At 41.5% G+C, this 17050-nt stretch overlaps 1 protein-coding gene across 7 annotated transcripts in view; it reads left to right on the top strand.

Annotated features, from left to right (window-relative positions):
• Positions 1 to 17050, top strand: part of Cep85l (centrosomal protein 85-like) — a 171069-nt gene that overhangs the window by 54178 nt on the left and 99841 nt on the right. For 2 of the 7 annotated variants that reach the window (XM_063278909.1, XM_017601525.3), the window contains exons 2-3: positions 2088 to 2164; positions 4247 to 4359. In XM_063278909.1, the coding sequence (XP_063134979.1) occupies positions 4323 to 4359 (37 nt within the window). In that variant the 5' untranslated portion in view covers positions 2088 to 2164; positions 4247 to 4322. Of the gene's footprint in view, positions 1 to 2087; positions 2165 to 4246; positions 4360 to 5115; positions 5507 to 5540; positions 8890 to 17050 lie in introns of those variants that run through there. The other 5 variants (XM_063278910.1, XM_039098358.1, XM_017601526.3 and 2 more) reach the window with 4 other exon arrangements.

Here is a 17050-nt window from a genome sequence, read left to right as displayed (position 1 = left end):
GAGAAAGAGTGGAGCCCTTCGCTATGTTCCTTGGTCAGTCACGCTGGAAATACCACAGAATTGCACAGCCTCCTCTTAGAAGCTGAGGGCAACCTTGTGGGTGGCAGGAGCTACAGACCGTCAGCCAACTGCATTCCCTACTCTGGGACATCAAGGTTTTTCCTGAGGGAAATCAGAGAGACACGACTTCAATATTGTCTCTGGGATTGATTCTTCCACTGCCCCGCCTCTGAAATCTTGAAACTCTTGTTCTCCTTTTGCCCTCGTTCGCGTTTCTGCCGCGTGTGCTCCTTTATTCTAACAGTGTCTGTTCTTTGATTGTAAAACCCCCTCCCCCTCCCCAGCTTTTCAGCCTTCTCTTGAGTTCGTCACTCTTTTCAGACAAGCGAGGTTCGTCAATCCTTCACTTCATTCTTCAGCCAATAGTCCTGAGTCTTGAGCCAATAGTCTTTAAGTGGCCATACTGCAGAACCCAGCTGGCCTTCTCTGCCACCCGCCTCCCCGGCTCTACCGCCCTGCTGTCCTCACATAGTGCCACAGACTAATGTTCCTGCTGGGATCCTAGCACAACTGTACACAACACTCAGGGATCCTATAATTAGGTCCTTCCTTCTCACATGTCATCAGAAGAATAAGCTTCTAATTTTTGTTTACATGCTAAGGAGCATGACCAGAAAAGATTGGTCCTCAGAGTCACACGGATCAGATTCGAAAGCTGGCTTTTTGAGTCTATTTTCTCACAACCTAGCATTTCTGGGTCTTTTTCCCCACCCTATCTGTAATTGGAGTCTATACTAGCTCTTCATGACAGATCATTTTAAAGGTCACATAAAGTCTGTAGCTGTGTGTACAATAACGTAGACATTGAGATGTCGCAAACCATTGAAGTTTATAATTAAAGATTTTTTTCCTTCAGTAATTGTTGGTAACTCTACTCAGGAAATAGCCCCATTTACCACTCTGAACATTTTGACTGAATCCTACAAGCCTTGGGACATTTTGAATTGTTAAAACAATTCTCTTGTGAACTAGTGCAGGTCAGCTCAGATGGGGTGTGTGTGTGTGTGTGTGTGTGTGTGTGTGTAGAATGTGTGCATATGTATCGTGTGTGCAGTGTGTTGGTTTGTGTGTGTGGTATGGTAGTTTGCGTGCAATGTGTATGTATGAGTATATCATGTGTATATATATATATATGGTGTGTTCAATGTGTGCATATGTTTGTATATAGTGTGTGCAATGTGTGTATATATGTGTATAGTCATGTAGTATGTATGTGTAGTGTATATAGTATGTGTATGTGCAATGTGTGTATAGTGTGAATGTGTGTAATATTTATAGTGTATGTGTTTGTTTATAGTGTATGCATGTGTGTGTGTATTATATACATATTATGTGTATGTATTGAGTGTGGTGTGTATAGTGTGTGCGCTATGTGTATATGTATAGTGTGTGGTGTGTGTACAGTTTGTGTATGTGTGTATTATGTGCAGTATGAGTATAGTGTGTGTAGTGTGTGTGTGTGTGTGTGTGTGGTATGTGTATATAGTGGGTATATGTGTATGTATAGTGTATGTGTGTGTGTAGTGTATGGATGTAGTGAGTGTGTGTGGGGTGTTTATAGTAAGTGTATGTGTGTGTATATGAGTGTGCAGTGTATGTATACTGTGTGTGTTTAATGTATGTGTAGTGTGTATATGTGTAGTTTGTGTGTGCATTGTATGTATATGTGCATGTGGTATGTGTATAGTGTGTGTAGTATGTATGTAGTGTGTAGTATGTGTGTGTTGTGTGTGTGTGAATAAAGGCATGAATTATTTTCTTGAACCCCACAGTTTTGTACATTCTGTATAACCTCCAGTATTTGAAAAGGAGGACAGTAAGGGAAGTGTTTGACTCCTTAAACACCATCAAAGCCGCTGTCCACTTTTTACCGTAAGTGATCTTTCTGCTTTTCATAAGCTCTGTAACATGAGTTGGTGACTACACGTTCCTGGGTCAAAGCTGTCAGGACAAACAGTTCCAGTAAACACGGATGGCCCCTTTGGAGACTATCTGTTGACTGAATCCTGTCCTCTTATCCCCTTCAGGAGCCCGAGAACTGTGCCAGTGTTCTCCAGTTTACGCAGTGGATACCACAGTCCGATTCAAGTCAAAGGCTGAGGAGGTACAGTTCATTTTCTGTACCTCCCGGGACCAGAAACTTGAAATGAAGTGTTCTGGCTTTGTCCGTGCATGCTATCCGGCCATCTCTCCCAACTTTCCTTCCTCAATTTTGGTAGTACAGACTGCAATACCCACACGGGGAGCTCAGGGAATCACAGCGTAAATGAATGCTACTATTGACCTCGCCCTGGAGAGCTGGGTAATTATTTCTCAATAGTATTTCACCATGATTCCTGAGCTAATTAGTAACCACAAATGGCCAGGAAAGGGATCCAAACGGTGCTTTACTTCGTTCGGACTCATGTGTATACAAAACAAATCTAAACATTTATGTCCTCTAGCAACTGATTTTGCCTTAGCGAGACAAAGCAGTGAGACCCCCAGCACAAATCTTCAAGTCTCTGTTACAATCCCAGATTATGAGGACATTAAGGTACGAGAGTTAAGTAACCCACTTCTCTTCTGTTCACTATTGGATTAATGACTTCTATGTATTAGGAACCAAATACGATTTTTTTAAATCCAGCTTAGAAAAGTGTTCTTAGTTTTGTTGAATGATCATTCGAGTCATAACAATATACACAAGATTGAATGACTTGCAATTTCTCTTCTGGGAGAGCTTACAACTTACAGTCATTGATATGACCTTGACACACCAGAAATTTCTAGTTATAAGGATTTTAGACTTCATCCATGAATTTTTTCAATGTATTGGTAATCATTTTTGAGGAACTATTGCAATTATTTTTTTTGTTGACAGTTTTTCCTAGCCATTATTCATCTTGTTTCCATAGACTATCTAGGTTTGTAAATTGAATGATCCTTGACATTTACGTTAAGAGATTTTATTATAGTATTAAAAAATCACCTTTACCCATTGTTATAGCCTTCTTCAGCTTTCTTGCTGCTTGTCCAAACTGGTAAGTTTGAATAAGAAAAAAAAAGTAAGAAAATTCAATGTGTCAACCCAGAGATTTGTATCACCTTTATGAATGTACCATTTATCTTTCATCTAAAATATCTTATTATTGATGTGTATGTGTGTGTGTGTTGGGCTGCATGTACATGTATCCCATGGTGCAGAGGCAAGAAGTGATCAGAACTGGAGTTCTAAGTGATTATGAGCTGCCCTGGGTGGGTGGTAGGAGTTGAACCCAGGTTCTTTAGAAAAGTAGCCATCTGTCCAGCGCCAATAATGTCTTTATAAAACTTTTTTTCTCTAGAAATTTCACACAATGTTTTTTGATTATATTCATCTCCATTTTCCCCCTAACTCCTACCAGTTATACACAATGATGTCTTTAATATTTCTTTTAAACCAAGAGATTTGTTGGGCATTAATTATAGTTTTTAGAATCTACCTATACCTTCTTTTTCTTCCTTCCTTCCTTTCCCCCCTTTCTTTCCTAGATAAGGCTTCATCATGTAGTTTAGGCTAGCCTTAAACTATGGTAATCCAGGTTTCTATTGAACTCCTGGTTCATTAGTTTCCATCAGGTGCTGGGATTACAGGTATGCACTACTACGCTGTACCAACATTTAATCATTTATATAAAAGTAAAGAGTTATATCTATTTCAGTAGCATAAGATTGTTTTCATCTCTAATGAATGGTAAAATTGTATGTGTACCAAATAATTTATTAAAATAAATTTATGATACAAGCAAACATTCGACTTGAATACCTATTTTATTTATTTATACATCCAGTGTTGCATAAAAGTTACTTGGACAAACAGGTTTGTGAGTTTAAAAAGTTTAAGAATCCTTAAGCTACTGGACCTATCTTTCTTTCATTTTCTTTTTTTCTAGAAAGCACAGGGGAGGCCGAGGCAGGAGAACCAGGAGTTTGAGGGAAGCCTGAACTACACATCAAGTTTCCAGCCAGTTTGAGCTCTTTGTTAAACTAAAAATCACGAAAAGATTATGTGTAGATATAGTATTTTTACTTCTGATGTTTTCCTTCGTGGAACTTTTAATACTTTTTTTAATCCATCCTTTTCATGTGTCATAATTAATAAGATACATTTTTAAATCAGAAAAGAACCATCACGTTATACTTTCATATTTCTGTCACCTTCTAGCATCGGAGTCATTTGACACTTGACCAACATCTCAGGATTTGAAGAAATAACTGTAGGTCTACCGGAAGGAGACTAGATGTACAATCACAGCTTGGTACATTTCAGCAAGTGTGGTGAGTTATAGAACGAATTTCTAAATTAAAGTCTCACAAGTTTTAAGTAGTGTTTTCCTCGGTGGGGGGTGGGGTACATAAATACTAAGCTTTCATTAGCTGTTTCCACAACAGGAAAAGCATCACTGGTCTCAAAGCCTAAGGGACCTGCCCTCTGGGTTGCTTCTGATTGACATGCTGAGCACAAGGCCTGCCTCCTGCTACGGTGGTTAACTGTGTTTAGTTTGTATCTAAATTTTCGAAAGATTATATTGCCAACAAGAGTAATTTCAAGAGGATGCGGTATCCTTTTGTTTTTTTCTCAGGATGTCTGCTCCTGGGAAGGCTGGGAACTAAAGTGGAGCAGGGCTCCAAGATGCGGGAGGCAGGGACGACCTCTTTTCTATTCCTACCGTGATCCATAAATGGTGCTTGTGGAATGCATAACGACAGTTTTAATTCTGATTTCCAGTCTGATCCACAGCCCCTGTTAGATTTGGCCTCTTAGTATTGACCAGGGGTGGTGCGGTTGAAGGGACTACTCTCACCTTTTCTAACCTTGTCCCAAGAAGACAGGGTTTGGGATTAAATTTGGCCCCTCTTTCAGCTTGAAGGTAGCAGGATGGAGAAGTAGGGAGGCACCAGAGCTGCCTCTGATGATCACCGCAAGCTGTGGGCTATAGGTCTTTGGCTCGCCGAGAGCGTCCCAGGCTCCGCCTTGAGACTCCGCCCCCAGCCCCTCCAGGCCCCGCCCCTAGCTCCTCCAGGCCCCGCCTCTCCGGGCCCGGCCCGCTTGCCTTGGGTTGTGCCGGGCGGAGGGGGCTTAGAGAAGCCGCAGCGGCAGATTTTGCTCAGAGCCCCGGAGCCTGGGACCGCGCCGCCGTCACCGGGGAGCTGCTCGCTTCCCCGGCCCGGGCCTCAGCGCAGCCGGCTGGGCCATGGCAGCCACCGCGCTCCGGGGCCATCGCTGAGCAGCCGTTAAGCCGCACGCCCGGGTCCGGTCCGCGCCGCCGCGGCCCAGGCTCCGCTCAAGTTTCCGCCCAGAAGCCGAGGTGACTGCGGGCCCCAAGCTCCAGGCTCGCCCGCTCGCCCGCTATGTGGGGCCGTTTCCTGGCCCCGGAGGCTGGCGGCCGGGACAGCCCCGGCGGGGCCCGCAGCTTCCCTGCGGGTAAGGAGGACTGTGGGCGGGTGGGGTGGCGGCCGCCTGGGCTTCTCGGGAGTCCGCGCCCTCAGGCCTGCGACCCCCGCGGGGTGACAACTCGGCCCTTCTGGGCCGCTCGGCCGGGCTTTGTTGTCCCTCGTGTGGTGTGCGTGGCTGCTCCACGCGGGACGCGGGGAGGGAAGGTCGCTGCGATGTCGACCGCAGCCGCTGCTCCAGAGACGCTGCCGAGGACTTGGTCGGCGTCTGAGACCCCGGAGGAGGCGGCAGCTCTTAGAAGGCAGTCGCATGGCTGCCAGGGGCCTCCTGGGTCCCATCGGAACCCAGCCACCTTCGAGATGCGGGGCTCAGGGAAACTAGGGGGTTGCAGCTTTGCGGTGGTGGTGGTAGGGGCTGTTAGAATCAGACAACCATTTCATGCCTGTATCACCCAGAAGTTGTGTAGGAACCACTAAATTAGAATAAATCTTCCCCTAACGTGGAGTAGAAAAAGAAGGGTTGGCTATCACAAGTTATCTAATGATGACAGTCCTAAGGGCACTTTAATCTTAACTGAATCATGAATCCCTTTGAAAAGCTGAAAGATACATAGATATTTTTCTTCTCCCCTAAGAGAAACGGGCTACTTATCCTTACGCAGAATTTCTCCTAAAAATTTAGGGATTTTTGGGGACCCACGGGTGGTAACCCTGTTCTACAAAGTGTTTGAACTTGACTTGTGTGACTTAGAGGCAATCATGTACATTTTGCGAAACTGTTTGAAAAGAAGCATTTTGAAGGAGTCCTTTTGTGACATTCTCTGCCTTTTCGAAGTACCAGGCAGGCACATTGCTACTGAAATTTTAAACAGTGCAATTCTGCGAGTTTAAATTCTAAACTATCAGTGGTTCTCAACCTTTTAATGCTGCGAACTTTAGTACAGGTCATCATGTGGTGATGTCCCCAAACCATAAAATTATTTTCATCGCCACTTCAGAACTGTAATGGACCCCGAAGGTCGTGACCCAGAGGTTGAGAACCATTGGTTTAGAAATGTGTGACGTCTATGTCTGTATATATGTGTGTACGTGTGTGTACGTGTGTGTGTGTGTGTGTGTGTGTGTGTGTGTGTGTGTGTATGGTTTGAAATTATTTTCTTATACTTTATTCTCTTATATACCCTGCCGTAATAGTTTTAGAAGTAATAGAGATTAGAATAGCCATGAATTTAGTAAAAATATATGCAGGGAATTACTTTCTAAACTATTTACTGGCTGCCTTCAAGAGTAGACAGAGAGACATTTACTCAGAGAGATGCTTACTCAGATGTTGCAGGGCTTGGCGTGGAAGTCGCTTTAGTGAGGAAGAAGATACTCAGTATCCCTGGGGACCAGAAAGAGTTTCCTTCTATCCATATGTGTCAAACCCATCTGTGATGTCTTTGTAACCTAACCCCTAAAATCTTACTGGCGGTAATGGCCTGTGATGGCAGTACCATCTGAGAAGCATTGTATCCATTTTTCCATTGTTTTCTAAGAGAGCATTTTAGAGTTAGAAGTTAAATAATTGAAAGGCAGTTTCTAGACATTTACTATCCCTAGAATACAGAGGAAGAAAGTACTTTAAAATAATATTCAGATTTAAGGGATGTGGACAAGAGAAATCTTTATAAAACTATGTGTTCTAAGAGTTGACAGCAGTTAAGTCATAATTCACAGTACTTCTTTCCAGTGAAAGTGAAAAATTTTATCTGTATACTGAGTGTGGATTATTTTTATAGTAATGGTGATATAATTATTTTTCTCCTTGAGCCAATATAAATGCTAAAATTATTTAAAATTAATTTTATAAGTTATTTAGGTAACCAAGTGTCGCATATCTAGCAAATGATCTGATAGTCAAGATAACTTATAGGTTGGTTCATTTGGAAAGCTTTTTCTTACAAATCTGAAGAAAGTCTGTGTCTTGGAAACACTGTATAACAAATATACCCTTTGGTTAATTAAGCAATTTTAGGGTCTATATGAAGATAACAAAGAAAAACCAGTCTTCCTCCCCACTCCCTTTTCTGAGTACCTTAGCCCAGGCTGGCCTTTAACACAAAATTGCAATGTAGCCAAGACTGGCCTTGAGCTACTGATCCTGCCAAAACCTCTTAAAATGCTGGAGCAATCACAGACCTGTGACATCTGCCAACCCAGCCTCCTGATGGAGTTTATTAGCAGTCTGTTTGGTTCTGAGATGGTAAATAATTCTCTGATATTAAAAAGAGTCTGCCTTTGTATGCAAGAAGTTAATTAATTCTGGGTGTTCTGAAACTGGTTTATGCAAATATGTAATTGACTAATGGGAAAAGCAAAAGTAATAAGAGTGTTGGCTTTCTGCAGTGGAAAGGAAGTTGCTGCCGCAGGGACATTTAAGGATGTAACAAATGGGAACACTATGGATTCTTTAGAAACTACTAAGAAGTGTCTCCTCTCTCCCTCTCTCTCTCTCTCCTTCTCTCTCTCTCTCTCTCTCTCCCTCTCTCCCTCTCTCTCTCTCTCTCCCTCTCTCTCCCTCTCTCCCTCTCTCTCTCTCTCTCTCTCTCTTTTGAATTTAGTTGTGTTTTTTCTTTATCCAGTTTTTCAGGTTTATGGCTAACCTTGTTCTGAGTAAATGAAAAAAAAAAAAACCAAACTAAAATGAGTGTTTTCTTACATTTCCATGCAAGGTCACATAAAGTCCTCCCCCACACTTAAAATATAGCTAGATGGCTACTTTAAAATTGAGTAAGTGCTGTTTCTTTTGACTTTACACATTATCTAAAGAATATCTTATAAAAATTAATTTTGAATAATTTTGACTTGAATGAATGTATTTGAAATCACTCTTTGTCAGAGTGTAAACTAGTATCAGAGTTGATTGAAAGATGGATATATTTTCCTTAGGCTTTTGAAATCTAGGATTAGACAGTGATATTTTGAGTGCCTCTACTTACAATAAATATGCTCCTTAAAATAGAACACACACATACACACACAGTTTTCTTTTGTTTGAGACAGGGTCTAAATATGTAACCCCTTGGTCTCAAACTTAAACTAATCCTCCTGTGTCAGGCTTTTAAATGCCAAGATTACAGGTATGAGTCACCATTCCAAGTTTTGCAAGACACATTCAAAACTTAATATATTCCAACCCTTAAAATATTTTGGGGTAGAATATTATACTTTTAAACCATGCTAAAAATGTGACTTGCACAGTGCTACTTGTTCATTGCCTTGAGCTGTGGATTTGCATCTTCAGAGTTGATGCATCCCTTACACGCTGCCCAGTGATGTCATAATGGTAGTGGTCATAGATTACAACAAGGGATGCTTTCTGCTATGGTTTGGAGTTAGATGCACCTCAGAGCACTCTGGTAACAATGAGAGGTAACAACACTGCCAACTAAACTCAAGTGGACATGTTCTTTCATAGCAGTCATTGGGTGTGAGGGCGAATCACAACCTGAGTGATGACTTTTGTGAAATGAACTTGATTAGTAATTGGAATTTAATCACTACTTGGATTGACTGAAGCTGGTTTATTACTCTGAGGTCAGGAAATAAATGGTGAGTTGAGCTGATGACACCTATTGAAAATATGGACGTTGTGAACAGAAAGGTTCTAGTTACAGTATTTCTGTCTGTAAGAAATATGTACCCCGAGAAGATAATTAAGACTTGCAATCTCTTTAGATACTATTTTACTGAATTATAACTTACTTAGTTCTTATGAATTATGCATTAAATAAGAAGAATGTAGTCACTCACGTAATATTGAAACCCCAACATATTAACTATTATGACTGTTTTGAGGATTTTCATATTTTCTGCTTTAATCTTTAAAAATATTCAGAGGAGAGCAGTTGATTGTGGAAGATCATTAATTATGAATAGAAGTACTGGCCTTAGTGCCACATGCTTTTAATCTCAACAGAGTGGTAGAGGCAGTAGGATTGTAGTCTGTTCAAGGCCAGCTAGGTTTACGAGTCCCAGGCCAGTCAGGACTATATCTTGAGATGCCGTCTCAAGAAACTTAAAACCAGACCAAATCAAAACTCCACACTTAATCACCTCCCACAAACAAAACACAGAATAGGAAGGACCACCATAATAATGCCAAATTGCTTTGTGTACCTACTTATATTTTATTTTGCCTATTTTTATTTGAAGTAGACTATCATAGCTGTCTAGCATGGTGCTTTCTACCTAGATATGTGTTTTTGTTAGTAAATATTAGCCATATGCCAGGCTTTGTACTATGCCATGATGCTAGACCATTGAACTACTATGCCATTGAGCCAGAAAGTGAAAGTCTTTGCTGTAGTGGAACTTACACTCCCGGGTGGAGTGCAGTAAGGAATACATAAGAAGCTGGTTCAACTGGCGTTGCTTACTGGGAAGAAAAGGAAGCCAAAAGGTATGGGCAGAATAGCGTTGAGCAGTCTGGTCAGAGAAGGTGCTGACCTGCGTCACATGAGAGGTGTATGGGTTCCAGGGTGGGGCTTAGTTTCAGGAATATCAGAACCCAAGCAGTCCTGAGTTTGATGAGCAGGGATGTGAGGTGAAGAGTGCCTGATGGCAATGCAAGACTGGCATACCAGGTCTTTTTTGGGATTAATTTTGGTTTACTGTTGTTTGAAACAGTGTCTCAGTTATGTATTCTTGGCTGGCCCACTTGCTCTGTAGACCAAGCTGGCTTCAAACAAAGATCCACTTGGCCTCTGCCTTCCCAGGCATCAGAGGCATGCATCACCACACTAGGTTGGATTTTATTCTGTCTGTGAAAGGAAATTCCCCAAGTAAGGGCAATTACACATAGCGCTTGAAGCTGGCATCGCTTTGTGTACTAGGGACAGGTAATGGACATTCTCCGTTATGTTTATAAATCACATGTTGATTGTGGAGGGGAAGAAATTGTGAAAAGGGAGAAGCAAGAATAGCAATGAAAAAGCTGGCTTTTGATACCATTGTTGTTAGTAGATAAGAGATTTAGATTAGGGCAGTTAGATGAGGTTTTGGGAGAAGAGAACAGGTTCAGAATGTTCGTGAGAAATGAAGCTCTTAGGATTTGCTGATGGTTTGGAGGGGGCAGACAAAGGGAAGTGAAGGCAGGTGAGTTCCTAGTTTAGCTTCAGTCAGTGTAGTGGCTTGTGGCTGCATTTTTCTGCAGTGTGAACTGTTGGAGGTGGTGAGGAGTACTGGGGAAGGTTAAGTGTGAAGTCTGAAGTCTGTTTTAGAGTTCAGGTGAGATATCGAGTGGGAAGATGGTATATAAGTATAGGCCACTGTGGATGTCACTGGGTCTGGAGAGATAGGAGTTACTTGTGTATAAATGGTATCAATTACGGGAGCTGGGTGAGTCACATGGAGAGATTATAGAAAAGATAGCGGGGAATACAGAGCAGAAGCCAAAAGACTAAGCTCTGAGACACCAGTGTTTCTGATCAGATACAGGAAAATGAGTACTCAGAGAGATTAAGCAAGAGAAGCCAGGAAGGATTGGAGTAGAATCGGAGAATGTGCTGTTTGATCATCAAAGGCTCCTGTGTTTATGGCAATTTCATATAGGTCAGAAGGAAATGGTTGAAGGCTACTGACCACTGTTAGTAGGGGTTTAAAAATACTAAAGTGGCAGAAATTAGTTCATTTCCTTGCATAGAGATTGAGTGTTTAAAAGCATTGGAGTCTTTAAGCTAAAGACAATACCTCCCTGGGCTTGCTGGTGATCTCTTTCAAAGTAGAGAAGTGTCCAGGGTTTGCCTAGGACCGAAGAGTTTCTTGGGATGGATGCCTTTACTGACTGCTATTTCTCCGAGTATCTGCCTGCTGTTAACTGTGTTCCTTCCCATTGGAATAGGAGATATCTCCTCCCTCCCTCCCTCCTTCCCTCTCTTCCTTACTCTCTACCTTATTAGATTAAGGATTTGCTATGATGTAGCCTTTGCTGGCATGGAAATTACTATGTAAACCATGCTGGCCTGAACTAATAGAGATCTGCCTGCCTCTGCCAAGTGCTGGGTTTAAAAGTGCACCATCATCACATTGGCTTTGATTGGTACTTTTATCTCACGCTTTTATTAACTTTTCTGAGCGGATACTTGTAGCCTATCTCTTACTATTATGTGGCTTCTTCTTTTTCTCACCCTTTATCCTTCCATTTCACTTCTGCCACTAGGTAGGAGAGAAAGGAGAGAGAGATAGAGATCTTTTCATCTAATTTCTTTCTTCTTGTTTCTTCTTTGAGCACAACTAATGACAAACTGCAGCCAAGCCCCTCAAATGACCACCAGCCACCAGCCCTGACTCTTAGGACATTTGCATACCCTCTGAAGGGTTTCCAGAATTCCAGATATCACACTTGCAGAAACGATCTGCAGCTGGCAAAAGCATGCCTCTGCTAAAGCACGAGGCAAATCATCGTCAGCTGCTGTGACAGCATCCCCATTCATATCGTCACTCCTGGGATCAAACCAAAAATATTTTCTTATACTATTTATGTGTTTACAGAAATCAAAATTACAGAAATCTCACTGCATTTCCCTTCTTCTGCTTTAGCCATTAATTGTGCCGAGTCTAGAAGAAAATTAAACAGACTTTTTCAATGAAATAAGTGCTTTTTGAGTCAGTGGCCAAGGTTTTCAGGAAACCTCTGCTGCTCAAGTCTAATCTTTATCAGTTTTGATGTATCCACAGCTTTTTATTTCCTGTGGACTACAAGCAAATTCATGTCCCCAATGCAAAACTTGCACTGGCTTCTAACCTGATGTTAACACATCCTATATACTGTAGTATGTAGGGGTGATTTAATTTCACTGTGTTTTCTATAACCTTGGTGACTCTCTCTTGCTGAGTGTTGAGGTTTTTAGAATTTCAAGTTGCTCCTTGACTAAAATGGCTTGTAATTTTTGCTGAGGGGCCTTGTGCTAGGCTCCCATTTTGTTTCCCAATGGCAAGAAACTGCCTTGGATATCTTTTGAATTTGCACTAGTGAACCCAGTGATGACCTTTGCCTACACACCCTGGGAAGACTAGACGTTCTTTCTGGTTTACATTTAGAAAAATGTAAACCTTACCTTTAGGGATGTCTTGTTTATAATAGTTTTGCAAATGACCATATTTCCTACAATTAAAGCACTGGGCATTTCAAGATCTGACATTTTTGGCAGCTTGGTCACAGTCTCTTTGCAAATGACCATGTTTTCTGAAATTGAAGTACCAGGTATTTTGGTGATACCGTAAGTATTCCTTATCCATTTGTCCATAGATGGTGTTTGTGCCTTTAATGATCTAATTTTTAAAAAAAATTCGATATTCACATTTTCAAATTTCAGGGTTTCTGTCCATACCTGCCTTGCATCATCAGGGTCTGGGAAGGGCTTTGTTTACAGCTGAGACTAATCTTTGTGAAAAAGCAATGAAGGCTTTTCCAGAGCCTTGTTTATTGTTTACCTTTGTACAAGAGGTGGACTTCAGTTCTTCTCTGACCTGACCGTCTTCTAGCACAGATTCTTTCCCTCCTTCCTTCTGTGGGAAACTCTTGGGCTCCTCAACTTTGTGCCAGGCTCTTAAAGCTGCTAAATGACATTATTCTATAATATCATCAAACTGAATCAGCTGTCATATACCAGAGTACTGCCCTTCACCCAGCAACTGATCTTTTACTATATCCGTTCCTCTTGCTGTATTTTACCTTTTAGTTCTTGGCCAATTCTTGGCTTCTTCCCTTCACCATGTTAACCATTGTAATTTAGACTGGCCTGTAGTATACAGCTGTTAACCAATACCTTTGAGTCTTTGGGACATATTTTATTTTGGGTAGCCCAGGAACTTAGAATTCGTTTCACACAAGATGAGTGCATTTCATATAAAATCATAGCCTCTTTAAAATGTTTTAGATCTATCACTTCTATAGGACACCATTCTACTCATCATAACCTTCTTCCATAGCATTAGCATATGCTGTATGACTACTGGGAAAGCTGACGGTGATCTCATAACCCAGGGCTGCCCCTCCTTCAACTCTGGCAGTGAGGTTGGTTCATGATTCACTCTTTCTTTCAAAACGGGCTGTTTTTTTTTTTTTAATCAGCTTGCCTTCCTGCCTTTTTAGCTTTTCTGTGACCCAAGTGCCCTCCAGCACAGTTTCTTGACCTCTTTCCTCCTGAGGGAAACTCCCGATCTCTTGCTCAGTCTCTAGGACTGAGGCTTTTGTTCTCTTCCCGTCCAGTGCTTCTTGCCTCCCAGGAGCTTCCGTCTGCACCCTCTTCTTCTCCAGTTGCAGCAGTGACCCTGCAGCTCTTTCAGAAAAGACAGCACAATGACCCCTTTTGTTTTCCCACTTCAGCCATTTTTGTTTGTTTGTTTTGTTTTTCACCTCCTTCCCCTCATTTCTACCTGCAGTTTTACCAACTGTTCAACCATTCTTCCAACCTTTTTCGAAACAGAATACATAAAGACAAAAAAGAAAAAAAAAAAAACCCAGAAAATCTCCGCTGGGAGCAAGCAGGGGATATCCAGTGGGAGCTACATAAATTTTTGCTGGCATCTTGAAAAAAAAAAAATCCGTTCTTTTATATCATGCCGTTTTCTCTATGGCATTTGAAATCAGATTTCTCATTTTTATCCTTAAGTTTCAAGCCCCATATTTTGAGGTGTCACTTGTAATTAATCTTTTACTATGTTGTGAGTTCTGCTTTTTCCTACCCTTTATCTCCCTCCTAGATAGGAGGAAAAGGATAGTGGAGGGTGCGGGGTGGGGGGGGGAGAGCGATAGAGAGAGCGCTGAATCTAATGAATCTAATTTCTTTCTTCTTGTTCCTTTTTTGAGCACAACTACTGACAGACTACAGCCAACCCCTTGAATGAAAACAGCCACTAAGTCCACCTGTCATGGGGCATTTACATACCCTCTGAAAAGTTCCCAGGATTCCAAATGTCACACAGTTGCAAAAACTACCTGCAGCTGGCAAAACCGTGCCTCTGCTAAAACAGGAGGTAAATCTTAGTCGGCCTCTGTGGACAGTCCAAAGCCGCTCCAACCTGGGATTAAAATGAAAATACTTTTTTAAATAATATTTTTGTGTTTGAAAAGAAAACAAATCCCAGAATTCTCATTACAGATACCCTCTTTTGCTTTTTCCCAGTCTCTTAATTTGGGTTTTACTGCTGTGAACAGACCCTATGACCGAGGCAACTCTTATAAGGACGTTTAGTTGGGGCTGGCTCACAGGTTCAGAGGTTCAGTCCGTCATCATCAAGGCAGGAGCATGGCAGCATCCAGGCAGGCATGGTGCAGGCTGAGCTGAGCCTTCATCTGAAGCCTGCTAGCAGAAGCCTGGCAGCTAGGAGTAGTCTCAAAGCCCACACCCACAGTGACACACCTACCCCAACAGGACCACACCTTCTCATAGTGCCACACCCAGTGATTGATTATAAATTTACTAGGTAGTTCTAACTTATAATTGAGATAGTTGATTGGATTTTACGATACTTTAAAGAGAATGAACTCAGAAACTTTGTCCTATGCTTTTATTTACATCGTGGGTGTCAAGTGAACAAAATTTGCTGATAATACTACTTAGCTTTTTTTTTTTTTTATCCAGAGCAGGGGACCGAACCCAGGGCCTTGCGCTTGCTAGGCAAGTGCTCTACCCCTGAGCTAAATCCCCAACCCTTAGTTTTTTTAAATATTGAAAGTCAAGGTCTTGCAAATGTACGACAGCTTGTAGTTATCCTTAGAAGTGGCCTATGTGTCCTGTTTAAAGTTCCTACCCATTGGATGCATTCTGTTGTGGAAGGAAAGACTGTGCCTGTCTGCCACAAGAATCACACGTGTGGCAGAGATGCACCGAGTCTGACGCTTTTCTGAAGGTCTCTCATCACTGCATAACCTCTCTTCCTAGTTAAAGAATAAAGAAACCTTCGCTAGAAAGTAAATGCTTAAATTTGGGGAACCTGAAAAATTAGAGCTATTTATGTTTTCTCAGAATTTCATTTTGAAATATTTTGTTTTTATTTTTACATTTAGATTTATTATTCATGGTGCTTATGTTCCTAAGCATTAGAAAACTAAGAGTTGAGGAGAATCTAGCCTGTGTTGTCAGTGTAGGCTATACTTAATACAGGTCGCCTTCATAGTACTTTTGTTTGAATAGTGTTGTTGTTTAGGACAATTGATCTTGATACTTACCTTCTTCTTTGGACAGACCTAATTTTTGTCATAAAGAATGCTTTCCTCATGAGATGATACTGTGCACATGGGGTGGTTTCTTTAATAGCATCTCAGGGATTTCCAGTTACCTCAGCTTTCTAGTTCCTCATAGAAATAGAGGCTATTAAGCAAAGTACATGGTTCTGACTCTGTGTGGCTGCCAAAATACTTGTTGGAACATGTGTTTTCACAGAACCAGAGGGTGGGGTCTTTCCGTCCATACCCTGATATCAACAGGCAGGCAGTGTTTTATAGAAGAGTTAATCTTAGTTGTGTGGGTAGCTACCCTAACCTTTTGATTGCTTCTATTAAGAAAGCTTGATAGACGTAGTTATTTAAATTAATTTCATTATGAAAGCTGAACCACTTATTATTTGATTATTTTTAAATAGAACTGTTTTAAAAACACACTAGATCAACATTACAGGTCTAAAATAAAATTCATAATCATATTCAAAGACTGCAGAACTGGTTTTGGTAATGTTTTAAAATTATTTGCAGTATTTAGTGAAAAGGAACGTTCAGCCTTTTCATATTTACATCTCATTAATTTTGGTGGTTTGAATAAAAATGGCTCTAATAGACTCTAGGAAGTGGCACTGTTAGGAGGTGTGGCTTTGTAGAAGTAGGTGTGGTTTGGCTTTGTTGGACGAAGTGTGTCATGGGGTTTCAGATGCTTTGATGTTTGAAATGCTCATGCAAGGGCCAGTGTCTCTCCCTCATCCTGCTGCCTGCTAATCCAGATGTAGAACTCTGCTCCTTTTCTAGCACCATAGCTTCCGCTGTGATGGTAACAGAGTCACCCTTTGAACCGGGAGCCGGCCCCAATTAAAGCTTTCCCTTTAGGAGGGTTGCCATGGTCACGGCACCTGCTCATAGCAATAAGAACTCCAACTAAGATATTAATGTAAACTTTATTTTAATCAGTTAAGCAATGAGTTGTTCATTTTTGTTTTTATGAGACAGGTTTTTTTCTTTTATTGGATATTTTCTTTAATTTACATTTTAAATGTTATCCTTTTTCCCAGTTTCCCATCCAGAAATGCACTATCTCCCCCTGCTTCTATTAGGGTTCTCCCTATCCACCCACCACTCCCTCCCACCTCCCCTTCCTGACATTCCCCTACACTGTGGCATCCAGCCTTGACAGGAACAAGGGGTTCTCCCATTGATGCCAGACAAGGCCCTCCTCTGCTACATATGCAGCTGGAGCCATAGATCCCTCTCTGTGTACTCTTGGGATGGTGGTTTAGTCCCTGGGAGCTCTAGGGGGTCTGGTTGATTGATATTGTTCTTCTCCTTATGGGGTTGCAGACCCCTTCAACTCCTGTTCTTTCT

Source organism: Rattus norvegicus, chromosome 20, assembly GCF_036323735.1.
Source record: "Rattus norvegicus strain BN/NHsdMcwi chromosome 20, GRCr8, whole genome shotgun sequence".
NCBI lineage: Eukaryota > Metazoa > Chordata > Mammalia > Rodentia > Muridae > Rattus > Rattus norvegicus.
The sequence above is the reverse complement of the archived record's forward strand: the minus strand, read 5'-3'. Positions and strand labels throughout refer to the sequence as shown.